The sequence below is a fragment of the Quercus suber genome, unplaced genomic scaffold (assembly GCF_002906115.3).
Source record: "Quercus suber isolate HL8 unplaced genomic scaffold, Cork oak 2.0 scaffold_703, whole genome shotgun sequence".
Taxonomy (NCBI): Eukaryota; Viridiplantae; Streptophyta; class Magnoliopsida; order Fagales; family Fagaceae; genus Quercus; species Quercus suber.
Window position 1 is genome coordinate 304,048 of NW_027070144.1, and position 16,375 is coordinate 320,422.

Genomic DNA, 16,375 nt, shown 5'->3' on the forward strand with positions numbered 1-16,375 from the left:
GCGTCTATGTGGACCTCGAGTTTCAGAAACTCGAGTTTTATGTGGATGCCACGTGGAATTACGCCACGTCAAACAACAGAAACCGAGCCTCAAAAGGTCGAGGTCTGAGCGCAAAATTCGAGTCTCTAAGACTCGAGGTGTTACTAATTTATATTGTTTGTAAACCGGGCCAACTAACTATATAGTTGGCTTATTGTGGGTAATTACCCATTTCGTCCCTAATCTTTAGTACGTATTGCTCTATTTGTCCTATACTATTGGCCTTATTTGAAAAATCCAACTTTTTAGAAGATTGTTATTTAATACATTATCTTTCAAATGGAAGTGTACAAATTTTAAGTCATCATTTTCTTAAGTTTGGTATCATTAAATAATATAGGTTAAAAAAGAAAATAGTGTAACAACAAAAATTTTAGGCTAAAATACAAATAACGTTTTTTAAATTGTTCAGGTGATATTTTCATCTTTCATTTTTATAATTCAGTCCATAAAATTTACATGTTTTGTCACCATTAATCCTACCGTCCAAAAAGTGCCTATTTCTTTTGTTGGTAGCATGGGTGTTGCTGGCTGCGGTGGGGTAGCAAGGAACGAGCATGGTGACTGGCTGGCAGGTTTCTTAAGCTGCATTACACTGACAAACAACTATGTGGCAGAACTATGGGGATTGAGGGATGGATTAATGATGTGTTCGAACTTCAACATCCAATCTCTTATAGTTGAATTATATGCTAAAGCTATTATTGATGTGCTTGGAAATCCTTAACATGTAAATAATGTTATCTCCCCTAATTTGGATGATTGCAGGTTGTTGATGACTTGGTTCCAACAGATCTGGTTCCAGCACTGTTTTTGGCAAGCTAAACAGTGTGCGAACAATCTTGCTAGAATGAGCGTTAGTCAAGAACTAGACTTTATTTTATATGATAGTCTGCTAGTGGACCGTTTTTTTTTTTTCTTTTGAAAATGATTTTAACGGCATGTACTCTAATAGGCTATGTCCTGAACCGTTTATTGCTTAGTTTCTTTTGAATGAATCGTCTTTACCAAAAAAAAAAAAAAAGCCTATTGCCAGTAAAAAAAAAAAAAAAAAAAAAACTTTTTCTTAATGCTAATATACTATTAAATTCCCTTTAAAAATTTCATAAAAATCCTTAAAAAAAAAAAAAAAAAAAAAGTTGAAACAAGGATCGATACAATGAAGTATCACTTTCAAACGTATAATAGTCCCATTTACAGCAAAGGCGTTCATACATATGTAAACCTTAAGTCATACATGATACAACACATTGTATAAATCTGAATTTTATTATGAAAAAAAAAAAAAGATTTTCTTACTGGAATATTCCTTCACCATATAAAAATAATAATACAAAGAAGAACCCGGGTAGCAAAGAAGAACCTAATAAACTGGTTTCACACGAAAATGCAACACAAAGCTGGCCACCCAAATCATAAAATTTGAAAAAGTAATGAAATATTTGATAGTCAAACTGACAGCAACATTAAACAAGTTGAGAATTGCAAATTCAGCATTCCTAATGAAATGAATGGATCTGTTCAGTTGTTCTCATTCTCTGGCACAACTGTTGAAGAAGAAATGAAATATTTGACAGTCAAACTGACAGCAACATTTAAACAAGTTGAGAATTGCAAATTCAGCATTCCTAATGAAATGAATGAATTTGTTCAATTGTTCTTATTCTCTGGCGCAACTGTTGAAGATGACTAAACTTTTCCAAAGGAGAACAATGACCAATCCACAGTATCATGTGTGATCTTAACCATCTTCCTTGTAATAGGTCAAATTCTAGACTTAATACAAAATTTGCTCTCTGAATTAATGTTGAATAATCCCCTTTTGATGACCCTCCAAGGGTTATCTTCACAACCATATAATGGCCGATATCCCTGACAAAGAATAAGGGAGTTAGAGAAACATTTTTTTTTTTTTGATAAGTTAGAGAAACATTTTGTTTTCTTCAAATAGCTAGAGATATGATCATGCATACAAACAACTTTCACCCCACGATGAAAGCAAACAAGGGAGTTTTTCCATAATAAACTGGTTTAAGAAAAGAGTCTAAAATTTGAATATTAGATATTTAAAAATATAAAGGAACTGTCAATTTTACAAAAAAGAAACATGTAGGCTCACCTCTCATGGAAAAGGAGCTATGAGATAAGTTGTGTGCTAAATGGAAGTATGGAACTGCCATCTACAGAGGAAACAGTGGTTAAAATATCATATTAGATACTATACTGATCAATAACAGCATACTTGTATCATTTACTCAAAATATTATAGCTACCTCTATTTTGCACTCTAATAATAACCCAAAATAATAGCTGTCCAACATTGAAGCAATTAGTTTGCAAAATGAGAACAGAGGCTCCAAGTATCTTACCTACAAAATATAATGCAACAGTCTTCAACAAGAAAAAAAAGAAGAATAAACCAACAAAAAAATCTTGAAGTAATAAATGACTAAGCTTACCAAAATAAGTTGGACCAAAAAAAATCTAAGAGAACTCCAGCAAACATATGGGCAAAGGATGAGTGTAACATTGGGAGCTGAAACTAAAACTCACAAGAGGTAAAAGGAGTGAACTATCGACAAGATTTGGAAGGCATACATTCACACTTGAAGTGGAAAGAATTAGTTGGATTTAACTTCAATTGTTGTGAGAAATATGTAAAGTTGCATACCAGCTTTTATTTGAACTCAAATTTGCCTTTTCTGAAGGCTTCTCAAAACTTGCTTCTAGAGAGAATACAATAGGACAAAGCTTCAATCACCAATTCTTCCTTGATTAATAACTTCACCAAGCAGCAATATTTGTGTAAGGAAGATTCCAAGATTATAACTTACAACAACAAAATGTAACAGGAGAATTCAGGTGAAAGACAACGTACTCCTCAAAGTGGAATTCAACCAAAATTCTCCCTTTTCTTTACTCTCTATAGTTCACACTTTGCACTTACTTCGAAGAAATTGTTGCAGTGACCTTCATCCCAACTGCAAAAGAGAATATTATTAGGAAAATGAAACTATAACATGAAACAGACACTCCTATCATTAGCACAACTCCAATTAATTGTGTTCTTAGTGGAAAATCGTTTTTTTCTAATACGCTTGATGATACTTTTTTGCCCCTTTTTGTTCTTTCTTTGTGTCATTTCCCTTTCAGCTTGAAATCTTCCTAGACTAGACGAACAGGATTCTAGTGCATGTGAATACAAGTTTTTGAGTTCAAGTTTTCAGCATTAATAAACCATCATAAAATAATAAGTAAAGAAGTAAGAAAAAAGAGGATATTCTACCATTCTATTTGAAATTTTGGAGAAAAATTTAAACATACATACATAACAGGGAACACACCCAAAAAAAAAAAAAATCTGAAAGCAGACCTGGAATAACAAGCTAATTCCTACAAGGTAGTTGGATGCTCAGTTTTCATTCATACAATAATGGAAGGTATGAAGTATCTGCAAAAATAAAACATTTTCAGCACAAGAACAACAAAAACAATTATTGAATTTACCAAAGAAAGAACTTCTCTTTCTGGGAGGACAACAATAAGAAGCTAAGGCACAATAAAAATAATAAGAATATTTTACCTTGATATATTTGGAGATGAGGTAGAGGCTGTAGCAGTAGCAGGTGCCACAAGATCCAAAAGATTCAACCACTAGGGAAAAAAGTTTTTAAAGTGACTTGGCGTATAAAAGTAGGAAACTAAAAATAAAAAAAAAGTAACAAAGTTGACAGATTACCAAGGTTTTATCTGGAATTTTAGAACATGTCCAGAATATGATTGGAAATTTTATATTTTTTCAAATAAAGAAATAAGAAATGGAATGATGGAGAATTGTTTTGTTACATATACCATAGGATTTGTGTGCATGTATAGGCATGCTAGACTAAATAAACCTATTGGACTCGATCTCATTTTATGCTTTTGACAAAAACGAATTCTCCAAAAACATTTGGGAAAAGAAGGTATTATTCAGCCTTATTATCTCACCGCATAAACTACATAAGTCATTAGTTAGTTACTAATTACCCAAATGACAATGTGTAAATCAATATTTAGCAAATACAAGAACATGTCAAAAGCTTATAATATAAAGGAAAAAACTTGACCAAACCGAATACATTATAATAAGTTAATTCCTGCAGTCTTAGTTGGCAGGGTAGATACTCCCTTAAAGTGTTAAAAGATTTTCTCCATTTCTACAATTGTCAGAAATGTAACCAAGAACATCACCTCATGACATCAAAGAAGTTTTATGTACAACGATATAGATGTTATCCTTTCTTCTTTGTTTATGTGACGAGATCATATAAGTAGCAACAGTCCTTTGCACATACAAAAGGGAAACAAAACAGAAAGAAATTTCCCAAATAATATAAAGCAAACAAATGATAACCATTGAGTCCATGACTTGTTGCACAATTTCAGGGCCAGAAAGTTTTGAATAGGGTCCAAATTTTGCGCCAGGTTAGTTGTTGCCTTAATTTGTTCTGCATGAGATATCAATTGATTGAGAAGCTTCAAAATATCAAAACTGAAAATGCAAAGATGAAGAAGAAGAAACAAGAACAAGAAAATTGGTGTTTGGTTCTTCATAAAAAAACAACAAACACCTGAAGTAGTTAAAGACACCATCATATTCAACTCTTTCCCTCCTATACTCATGTTTGCTGCCTCATGTTCACATAGGACTCCACGGCCAAATTCAAAACCAAGGGCCACGGCTTTAGCAGAGAGAGAAAGTGCCAAATTACCAATCACTGGAAAAACCAAAAGTTCTAAAACTTGGGTGTTGTTTTGAGCATAACAACCTATTATATAAAAATGGGTAAAGTAACAGTATCCTCTAATCTTAATTGGGATTCAAGCAAAAAGGAAAACCTTCATTGGTAAATTTTAATCGAGTAACATATAAAATTCAATCCAATCTAAATTTGAATTTGTGCATGAATGAACAAATTAGACTCATTCAATCATCCTCTCATTCTTCTTTGACTTCAAAGTCAGTCTTACATCAACAATTCAACATGTGAAGAAGCAAACAAAAAATTTTCATTTAATCATCTCATTAAAATAAAATATGTTACTTCCTCAACAAAAAAAAAGAATTTAAGAAACGAAAGAATAGAAGAACAAATGACAGACTTTTAAATGAACAAAAGAGAGTCAACCAACGAAATACCTGTAAAATAAGCTAATTCCTGCAATGGTAGAGATAGATTAAGTCCTCTCTAAGTGTTAGCAAACTGACTTTGACTCTGATTCTGCTTTTTGCAATTATTAAGAAGCAACCATACACACATCATATTATGGTCTTATGTACAAAGATACAAATAATTAAAATTTTAACATACATACATATATATATGTATGTATGTATGTGTGTGTGTGTGTGTGTGCGCGTATGAAGGGAAGGATTACATTATCCTAATCTTTCTTGTTCAAATCTTTGTGAAGAAATCAAGTATCTAATTAACATTTTATAGATAGGAAAAAGAAAAAGATGGAAAAAGAAAGAGAGTTTTAAAATGGTTTAGTCCTGCATAAGAAAGAAGTTGAATAGTTTTAGAAGTAGTCCAAAATATCAAAACCCTCAAAAACCAGTGGTTGGTTTTTAGTTTGGGATGAAAAGATAGATAGATAGATGCATACCTAAGAAATTGTTTCTTCTTGGTTGATCAGACCATCCACATACACGTATGGGACATGAGCAATGATGGCCAATCTTCACCTGTTTGCCTGTCACATCTTTGCCGTAAGAGGGGACAATTATCAATTCCTAGTTCTTGTAAAGAGTTGAGATTGTGAATCCCTTGAGGAAGTAACGTTAGTTTGGGACATTCCCAAATGTTAAGGCTTAGTAGTGATGTGAGGATGGCTATCCAAGGGAGAGAACCCAGTCCATCGTACCTTTTTATATAGAGCTCTCGGAGATAAATGAGGTTCTACAGTCTCTCCTCTGGAAGTGATTTTAAATCATTAATCTGATATAATTCTAAATCCTCTAATTGAAAGAGAGGGAAGTAGGTTGATGTGGTTGCTCCCATTTTTATTGTTTGCTCCAATACCTTCCGGTTTGGGACATTTAATCAAATTGCCTCTCTTACCCATCACAGCTCAGCCATCCTTCCTCCTACCTCTCTTTGGCCTAAAAACTCCATACACTTTATCCATCCATTACACTGCTTGCCCTCTCTACTTTCCAGTGATTATAAAAAAGAACATGCATCATGTTGCCCATTGTTTGAACAGAGACTGCACAACCAAAAGTTAAGAAGCAAAGGCCATGCTTTAGGAGGAAGTGAAATAGACAATATACCAACTAAAGAGAAAATGAAAAGAAAAATGGTGTTATCCTCAAGTCTTAATTGGAATACAAGTGAGATGAAAAACCTTAATTAGTAATATTTAATTGTGTAACAGATAAAAATTCAATCCAATCTTCCTTCAAATTTGCGCATGTACGAAAAATTATACTCGATCAGTCATTCTTGTGCTCTTCTGACTTTAAAAAGTCAGTTTTCACACCAACATGTGAGGAATCAAATAAATATTACCCCCCCCCCCAAAGGAAGAGGATAGGTTATGGAGGAGGGTGATAGTTTCAAAATATGGGGAAGAATGGGGGGGATGGACCTCAAAATTAGGTAGGGGAGTTCATGGGTGTGGTTTGTGGAGAGGTATTCGCATGGGTTGGGAAGATTTTAGCAAAAATTGTCAGTTTGTTGTTGGGTTGGGGAATAGAGTGAGGTTTTGGCAGGATGGGTGGTATGGGGATCAACCTTTTCAATTGGCTTTCCCAAGGCTGTATGGTATTGCCATCGATAAGGAGGCATCTGTAGAAGCTTCTTTGTCAAGGCAGGGGGCGAAGGATAGAAGAATTTGGAATGTTCACTTTATTCGAGAATTTAATGATTGGGAGATGGATGAAGGGCTGCATTTTCTTCGCATATTGGGAGCTAAGATTCCTCCAATGGACGTGGGAGATCGGATGAGATGGAAGTTGAAGCCTAATGGAGATTTTGATATCCGATCATATTATAACAAATTAAGGGGTTCTCCCTCAATTATCTTTCCTTGGAAAGTTATATGGAAAGCAAAGGCCCCTAGGCGAGTTTCCTTTTTTGTTTGGTGCGTAGCTTGGAATAAGATCCTAACGGGTGATAATATGAGATTGAGGAAATTGGTTTTTGTGGATTGGTGTATTATGTGCCGTCATTGTGGAGAGACGGTAGACCACTTACTTCTTCATTGTGAGATGGCTTATCGGTTATGGAGTTTTGTCTTTATAACTTTTGGCCTATCTTGGGTTGTTCCTAGATCTATACCAAATTTGCTTTTTGGCTGGTGGAATTGGTTGGGGAAGTACTCGTCTCAGATTTGGAATTTAGTTCCGTTGTGCATCCTTTGGTGTATTTGGAAGGAACGGAATCGGCGGACTTTTGAGGATTTGGATAGTTCCAGTAATCAGATGCTTGCTTCTTTTAGTGGGACTCTTTTTGATTGGTCTCGGGCATGGGGACTCACGACTAGTGATTCTCTCCCTTCTTTCCTTAGCTCTCTTTCTCTTTGTAATTAATCTGTTCATTGGTTTTCTTTTTATGCTTTTTCTTTGTTTTCTCCTCCTTGTATTTTCTAGGTTTGCTCTATGATCTTCATGCATAGAGTAGCCTTTCGTATATATAACATTCTTACTTATCAAAAAAAAAAATTTTGCGCTAGGTTAGTTGTTGCCTTAATTTGTTCTGCATGAGATATCAATCGATTGAGAAGCTTCAAAATATCAAAACTGAAAATGCAAAGATGAAGAAGAAGAAACAAGAACAAGAAAATTGGTGTTCGGTTCTTCATAAATAAACAAATACCTGAAGTAGTTAAAGACACCATCAGATTCAACTCTTTCCCTCCTATACTCATGTTTGCTGCCTCATGTTCACATAGGACTCCACGGCCAAATTCAAAACCAAGGGCCATGGCTTTAGCAGAGAAAGTGCCAAATTACCAACCACTGGAAAAACCAAAAGTTCTAAAACTTGGGTGTTGTTTTGAGCGTAACAACCTATTATATAAAAATGGGTAAAGTAACAGTATCCTCTAATCTTAATTGGGATTCAAGCAAAAAGGAAAACCTTCATTGGTAAATTTTAATCAAGTAACATATAAAATTCAATCCAATCTACATTTGAATTTGTGCATGAATGAACAAATTAGACTCATTCAATCATCCTCTCATTCTTCTTTGACTTCAAAGGCAGTCTTACATCAACAATTCAACATGTGAAGAAGCAAACAAAAAATTTTCTTTTAATCATCTCATTAAAATAAAATACGTTACTTCCTTAACAAAAAAAAAGAATTTAAGAAACGAAAGAATAGAAGAACAAATGACAGACTTTTAAATGAACAAAAGAGGGTCAACCAATGAAATACCTGCAAAATAAGCTAATTCCTGCAATGGTAGAGATAGATTAAGTCCTCTCTAAGTGTTAACAAACTGACTTTGACTCTGATTCTGATTCTGCAATTATTAAGAAGCAACCATACACACATCATATTATGGTCTTATGTACAAAGATACAAATAATTAAAATTGTAACATACATACATACATACATACATACATACATATATATATGTATGTATGTATGTGTGTGTGTGTGTGTATGAAGGGAAGGATTACATTATCCTAATCTTTCTTGTTCAAATAACTTTGTGAAGAAATCAAGTGTCTAATTAACATTTTATAGATAGGAAAAAGAAAAAGATGGAAAAGAAAGAGAGTTTTAAAATGGTTTAGTCCTGCATAAGAAAGAAGTTGAATAGTTTTAGAACTAGTCCAAAATATCAAAACCCTCAAAAACCAGTGGTTCGTTTTTAGTTTGGGATGAAAAGATAGATAGATAGATGCATAACTAAGAAATTGTTTCTTCTTGGTTGATCAGACCATCCATATACACGTATGGGACATGAGCAATGATAGCCAATCTTCACCTGTTTCCCTCTCACATCTTTGCCGTAAGAGGGGACAATTATCAATTCCTAGTTCTTGTAAAGAGGTGAGATTGTGAATCCCTTGAGGAAGTAACGTTAGTTTGGGACATTCCCAAATGTTAAGGCTTAGTAGTGATGTGAGGATGCCTATCCAAGGGAGAGAACCCAGTCCATCGTACCTTTTTATATAGAGCTCTCAGAGATAAATGAGGTTCTGCAGCATCTCCTCTGGAAGTGATTTTAAATCATTAATCTAATATAATTCAAAATCCTCTAATTGAAAGAGAGGGAAGTAGGTTGATGTGGTTGCTCCCATTTTCATTGTCTGCTCCAATACCTTCCAGTTTGGGACACTTAATCAAATTGCCTCTCTTACCCATCACAGCTCAGCCATCCTTCCTCCTACCTCTCTTTGGCCTAAAAACTCCATACACTCTATCCATCCATTACACTGCTTGCCCCCTCTACTTTCCAGCGATTATAAAAAAGAACATGCATCATGTTGCCCATTGTTTGAACATAGACTGCACAACCAAAAGTTAAGAAGCAAAGGCCATGCTTTAGGAGGAAGTGAAATAGACAAAATACCAACTAAAGAGAGAATGAAAAGAAAAATGGTGTTATCCTCAAGTCTTAATTGGAATACAAGTGAGATGAAAAACCCTAATTAGTAATATTTAATTGAGTAACGGATAAAAATTCAATCCAATCTTCCTTCAAATTTGCGCATGTACGAAAAATTATACTCCATCAGTCATTCTTGTGCTCTTCTGACTTTAAAAAGTCAGTTTTCACACCAACATGTGAGGAATCAAATAAATATTACCACCCCCCAAAAAAAAAAACAAAAGTAACCACCAAAATACCTTTATAGTAAGCTGATTCCCCGTTGAGTTATTGTTGCCTGGTCATGTTCCTCCCTTCAAAATTTACCAAATTTGCTACAATTCTGCAATTATTAAGAAGCAACCATACATGTCATTTCATCAACACAAGCTTAGATACAATGATATAAATCATTAAAATAATAGAAAAAATGGAAGAATTTACAATTATCCCTTTTTATTATCCTAATAATTTAAAGAAATCATGAATCTAATTAAAGTTTTGATGTTAAAAAAAAGTAAAGGGATTTATTAAAAAAAAAAGATGATTACCATTGAGTCCAAGACTGTACTTGCCATAATTTATGGGGCATAAAGTTTTGAACAAGGTAAGCCAAGTTTGTCCTTAATTTGTTCTGCGTGAGAAGTCAAATGATTGAGAAATTCTTCAAATATCAAAACCTCAAAAAGCAAAATGAAGAATAACAAAAAAACTGGTTTTCAGTTGAGCATAAAAAGCAAGATACTTGAAGTAGTTAAAACATAATTTGTAATTATATTCTATGAACAGATAAAAATTCAATTCAAACTATCTTTGAACTAGTGCATGTATGAACAGATTAGGCTCATTCAGTCATTCTCTTGTTCTTTTTTTACTTTTTAAAGCAAGTGTACACACAAACATGTGAGGAGTATTTTGGTTTAATCATCTCATGAAAAGCATTTAGTAGATATATGTTGGAAACTTTTATAACCAAAAAAAAAAAAATTTAACTACCAAAATGCCAGTTTAGCAAAGCTAATTCCTGCAGTGTTAGTTGCCTGGTCAAGTCCTCCCTTCAAAGTTCTAAGAAATTTGCTATGATTTTGCAATTATGAACAAGCAACCATATATGTCATTTCATTAACACAAGTTTAGATGAAAAGATATAAATCATTAGAATAAAAGAACAAATGATAGAACAATTATCCTTTTTATTCTCCTAATAAATTAAAGAAATCGTGCGTCTTATTAAAGTTTTGATGGGAAAAAAGGGAAACAAATGATTACCAACGAGTTCTTAACCTGTTGCACAACCGCAGTTTTTGAATAGGGTCTGAATTTTGCACCCAAGCCTTTTGTTTGCCTAAGTTGGTTCTGCATAAGAAGTCAAACGACTAAGAAGTTCTCCAAAATATGACAAACCTCAAAAGGCATCAAGAAGAAGGGCATCTGTATATGATTGTCCATGAAATTTGGAATTAAAAGATAGATGCATACCTGAAGAAATTGTTTTCGGCAGATTCTGACAATCCACTTGCAATTCTGGGACATGCTACACAATTGCAAGGCCTGAAAGTTTTGTAAAAGGTCTGAATTTTAAGTTCTGCATGAAAACTGAAAAGTCCAATGCCTGATAAGTTCTCCAAGATATATCAAAACAAGATTATTGGTGTTGGTTTCTTTATTAAAAGTCAAATACCTGAAGTAGTTAAAGATGCCATCAGATTCCAACTTCTATCCAATATTCTCTCCTACTCATTTTTGTGGGACTGTATTTGGACCCCACTGATTAAAAAAGAACAGATGTGCTGCTGCCTCAAGATTACAGGGACTTCACGACCAAATGCAGCAAGGACTACGACTTCAGGAGGCAGAGAAAGTGACAAAATAACCTATTATTCAAAAAATGGGGGGGTGGGGGGGGTGGTTGGGGAAGTAAGCAAAATGAGGGATCTTCAAGTCTTAGTTAGTATTCAAGTAATAAAAAAAATTAATTAGAAATTTAAAATTTTTATTGGCAGTAATAAAAAATAATCAATCCAATCTATCCATGAATTGTACATGACTAAACAGATTAGACCCATTCTCTAGTACTTGGATACACAGTATTATTTACACATATGTTGGAAGTTTTATGAACCCTCTGTTTTAGCACAAAAACCAAAAAATAAAGTACACGAAGTGTGCAACTATGCATCAAAAAATTAGAACTTTTCCATTTTTGGCAGGTTGCAGGACAACAATGAGCAGGAAGAATTTAAAAAAAAGAAGTTAGAATTTTTTGTTTTGAAATACTTCAAGATGAAAGAAAGGCTGTAAGTGAGGTAGAGCAAGAGCCCAAAAATCACTAGGAAACCAAAAAATAATATATCTAGGTTTGTGAATGTCTACGTCTGTAGTTGTTCTGCTTTTGACTAAAACAAAGTCTCTAAAATAAAAATAAAAAAATTCTGAGAAAAGAAAGAATGCATTAAGCAATTATCCCATCAAACATAGTAACTTAAACATTAGTTATTTTTCTATAGATCAATAGTTCAAATGAGAATTTTAAAATAATCTTAGTAGATACATAGACCCCAAAAGAGAATAAAATAAATAAAACAGGGTGAACCAACAAGATACCTGCAAAATAAGCTAATTCCTACAATGGTAGTTGCTAGATTAAGTCCTCCTCTCGAATTGTTAACAAACTGAATCTGACTAAGATTCTGCAATTATTAAATAGCAACCATATACACATCATATTATCAACATGCTCTTAGGTACAAAGATATAAATCATTAGAATTAAAAGAAAAGAAAAAATAAAAAATAAAAAGGATGGATTACATTATCCAAATTTTTCTTGTTGAAATAACTTTGTGAAGAAATCGTGGAATTTTATTTCCATTTAACCATAAATATAAAAAAATTTAGATACTTGTCACGTTTCAAAACAATGTTGAAAAGTAACGTCTCGAGTGTCTAAAACTCGAGTTCTATGATAAAACTCGAGTTTTTAAGTCTCGCTTTGTAAGCGGGTAGCTTTGAGGTGGAAAAAAATTCAAGTAAAAATCGAGTTTTAAAGACTCGAGTTCCGAAAAACGCCACTATAGGGACTAAAAACGTCACTATAGGCCTTCAAAATAGAGTTATAAAAAAATTTAGCAGAAAAACGTCGCTATAGGGCTTTAAAACGTCACTATAGGACTTAAAAACGCCACTATAGGCCTCCCTGAACCTGTACTGAATAAATTTTTTCAGGAAAACGCCGCTATAGGGCTTTAAAACGTCACTATAGGACTTAAAAACGCCACTATAGGAGCGATAAAGCTAAAATTTTTTTTGCATGGAACTCGAGTTTCTAAAACTCGAGATTTATGCATATGGATCTCGAGTTTCTAAAACTCGAGATGTCTACTTTCCCTTATAGTTTCAAACGTTGCCTAACTAACTATATACAAAGGCTTTGCACAGCTATTCTGCACATTCTCCCAGAAATCGTGTGTCTAATTAACATTTTATAGACAGGAAAAAGGAAAAATACCGAAAAGAAGGAAAGAGAGTTTTAAACTGGTTCAGTTCAAAACTAACAAGATTAGTGAGAGAAGAGAGCCAACTTGGAATTCTCCCACCCATATAATACCACAATTCCAACGCTTTGAGATTTGGATGTGGCTGAAGCCCTTCCAGCATTTCATCGGTTTCTCCATCCCACTCTGTGGCATCCCACTGTAATTTTAGTTGTTGAAGGTGATGTTTCTCCTTTAAATTTGCATCTTTATATTCCCGCACCTCATCTTTTCCATGTCCCAGATTTTCAATTCTTAAAAATCCTCCCAAGTTGCGTAGTTCTTTCAATTGACTCGGCCCATTGGACTTGGCCCTTTTTCTCTTATACGGACCACAATAGCCTTTTTTCACTTGGCCCCTAGAACCTTCCATTCCCACAAAAACCCCTGGTAGTATTGTCTCAAGATAAGTATGATGTTTGATTTGAAGGGGCATACTGCTCAATTTGGTGCTATATCTAATATCTAGAAACCGGAGATTGACCAACTTTTTAATGCCCTTGGGTAATTCTATAAGCGAATAACAATGTTGTAGTATCAGTGTTTGCAAATTCAGCATCTTAGTAATGGAATTAGGGGGAATTTTAATTCTATTTCTAGAAAGATCAAGGTATCTTAAATGCTTCAATTTCCCAATTGAACGTGGCACTACAAATAGTCCTAGATCACTCAAATCCAATGCACGTAAATACTTAAAATTTGAAATGAAAGTATCACAAGTTAAGTTATTCAAATACCCCCTTACCCTAGATACTAGAACGGTGTGCATCTTCCTTCCATTAGGTATGGGGATTGAAAATTGCATTGATGAATCCACAAGATCAAATGATACATGACGAACTTTTTCAATATCATTTTCCCCACTTGAATTTAATATGGCACTTTTCGATCCGGACACAAGAGTTGCAAGATCATGCATGAGATCATGCATTTTAAATGATACTATATTGCCCCATTCATCATTTCTTACTTCTTGAAAAAATGACCTCCAAAGTAATTCCATAAAATATTTTCTACCAACATCCTCAAAACGCTGCTTTGGACTTACTAACACAATAAATCCTTGTGCTGCCCAAAGATTAATAAGTCTATATAAATCAATCCTATGATCTTTTGGAAACAGTCGACAATAAGCAAAACATTGCTTCAAGTGTGATGGAAGATGATCATAACTCAACTTAAGAGTTGATGAGATCTTATTTTCTTGTTGACCTATTTTTGAGAGTTCATTATCTAAAAAGGATTGCCACTCAATCTCAGAAGTATTAAGGTACAATAGGCTTCCTATTGTTCTTATAGCGAGAGGCAATCCATCACACTTTTCAACAATCTTCCTTCCAATTGCTACTAAGGCTTTATTTTTTGGTTCTTGACATTGTTCAATTGCCACTTTTACAAACAAACTCCATGCCTTTTCTTCGGGAAGGCCTCTTAGAGCATGCCATGAAGTTGCACCTGTTATCCTCACCACACTTTCTGAGCGAGTAGTTACCAATATCCTACTTCCCCTTGCACCAACCATTAACAAATTTCTCAAGAGAAGCCATTCATTATTGTCCTCATTCCACAAATCGTCCAAGACAATCAAATATTTTTTTCCATTAAATTTTTCTCGAACTTGATTTTGCAATATCTCAAGGCTTTCTTCATGCTTCATCTTTGTCAATTGTTCTAAAATTTCTTTAACAATTCGTTTTACGTCAAAGATATCAGAGATACAAACCCAAAGTTTTGGCTCAAAATTTCGTTTGACATTTTCATCATTGTATACCAGTTGAGCTAGTGTTGTCTTGTATCAGTTAGTAGTGAAGCAGAAAGGAGTAAAGAAGAAAGGATCACAGAACAAGAAGGAAGAAAAGAAGAACTAAGCAAACACAGAACAAATAGAACTAAACGACATAAACAAGCTGCAAGTGTAAATTAGATTAGTTGATAAACGGCATGTAGTTTAGCTATTAATTTTATTCAAATTGTATTTCACGTGCTGTAACTAACTTTCCCACATGTTATAACTGCTTCCCTTATTTTCTGTTTTGTTTGTTACATTTTGTTTTGAGCTTTAGATACAGAGATGTATATATTCCTAGATTGTGTATAGGTTCATCATTATTACAATATCAAGAGAAAGTTTCTAATCTTCTCTCTTAAAAACTCTCTCTTACATTCACAGATTCTTGGCTTTCTTCATCTCTGTTTTGTAATATGGTATCAGAGCAAGAGCCTACTTCAATGGCATTAAATACTCAAAATGCTTCTCAGCGAGAGCTGACTCCAATGGAAGATCCAAGAAGTCCATTTTTCTTGCACCATGGTGAAACACCAGGTGCGATTTTGGTTACTCAATCATTGACTGAGAACAATTATCCTATGTGGTCCAGAGCAATGATAATGGCTTTGGATGCCAAAAGCAAACTCGGATTTGTTGATGGATCCATCATTGCTTCGATGGCAATCACACCATTAGAGAAGAAAGCTTGGTCCAAATGCAATTCAATGATCTCTTCATGGATCTTGAATTCAGTTTCTCCTCACCTCACTGCTAGTGTAATTTACAGAGACACTGCATTTGAGGTATGGAACACTCTCAAGAAACGTTTCTCCCAAGCCAATGGACCAAGAATCTCTCAACTTCAGAAGCAAATTTCAACTATGATGCAAGGTACAGCTACAATTACAGGATTCTTCACTGATCTTCAAGCTGCTTGGGATCAACTATTGAATTTCAGGCCCTTACCGTGCTGCTCATGTGGTAAATGCACTTGTGGTGTAAATGACAAAATCACAGCACTTCAGCATCAAGACTCACTTATGCAATTCTTAAATGGCTTGAATGATTCTTATTCTCAAGTTCGAACACAGATTCTCATGATGGAGCCTAGTCCTTCCATTGATAAGGCATTTTCTTTGGTAATTCAAGAGGAAAGGCAAAGATGTTTGGATTTCAATGTTGCTCCCTCAGTTGAATCAACTGCTCTTGCAGTCAAGAATCAAGGATTCAATCAGGGAAATTCATTTCCAGGGAACAACAGGTATATCAGAGGAAATAACACAAAAGGGAGGCCTGTGTGTAGTCACTGTGGGAAGCTTGGCCATGTTATGGAGAAATGCTACAAGTTAGTGGGATTCCCTCCTGGTTACAAGTAGCGAGGCAAAGTGGCTATGGCAAATCAAGTCTTGGTTGAAGGTGATCAAGGCAGTGCTGATATT

The 16,375-nt window shown here is 34.3% G+C and overlaps 2 protein-coding genes across 24 annotated transcripts in view; both read right to left on the bottom strand.

Moving 5' to 3' along the window:
* Positions 1–1,455: 1,455 nt before the first annotated feature.
* Positions 1,456–16,375, bottom strand: part of LOC111988330 (putative disease resistance protein RGA4) — a 46,541-nt gene continuing 31,621 nt past the window's right edge. For 2 of the 23 annotated variants that reach the window (XM_065766417.1, XM_065766405.1), the window contains exons 6-19: positions 10,188–10,270; positions 9,897–9,979; positions 5,692–6,294; positions 5,222–5,303; positions 4,653–4,799; positions 4,436–4,529; positions 3,623–3,693; positions 3,413–3,490; positions 2,918–3,020; positions 2,711–2,821; positions 2,499–2,581; positions 2,313–2,408; positions 2,159–2,219; positions 1,456–1,911 (exon numbers count right to left, since the gene is read on the bottom strand). The gene's annotated coding sequence lies outside the window, so the exon portion shown is untranslated. The other 21 variants (XR_010626164.1, XR_010626163.1, XR_010626165.1 and 18 more) reach the window with 21 other exon arrangements.
* Positions 13,110–14,825, bottom strand: LOC112024665 (putative disease resistance protein RGA3). Its single transcript, XM_024057278.2, has one exon. It carries the CDS (start codon positions 14,823–14,825, stop codon positions 13,110–13,112), a length of 1,716 nt encoding a protein of 571 aa, XP_023913046.2.

Coding starts and splice junctions, on each gene's coding strand:
- LOC112024665 (XM_024057278.2), bottom strand. CDS start 14,825: ATGAAGCATGAAGAAAGCCTTGAGATATTGCAAAATCAAGTTCGAGAA.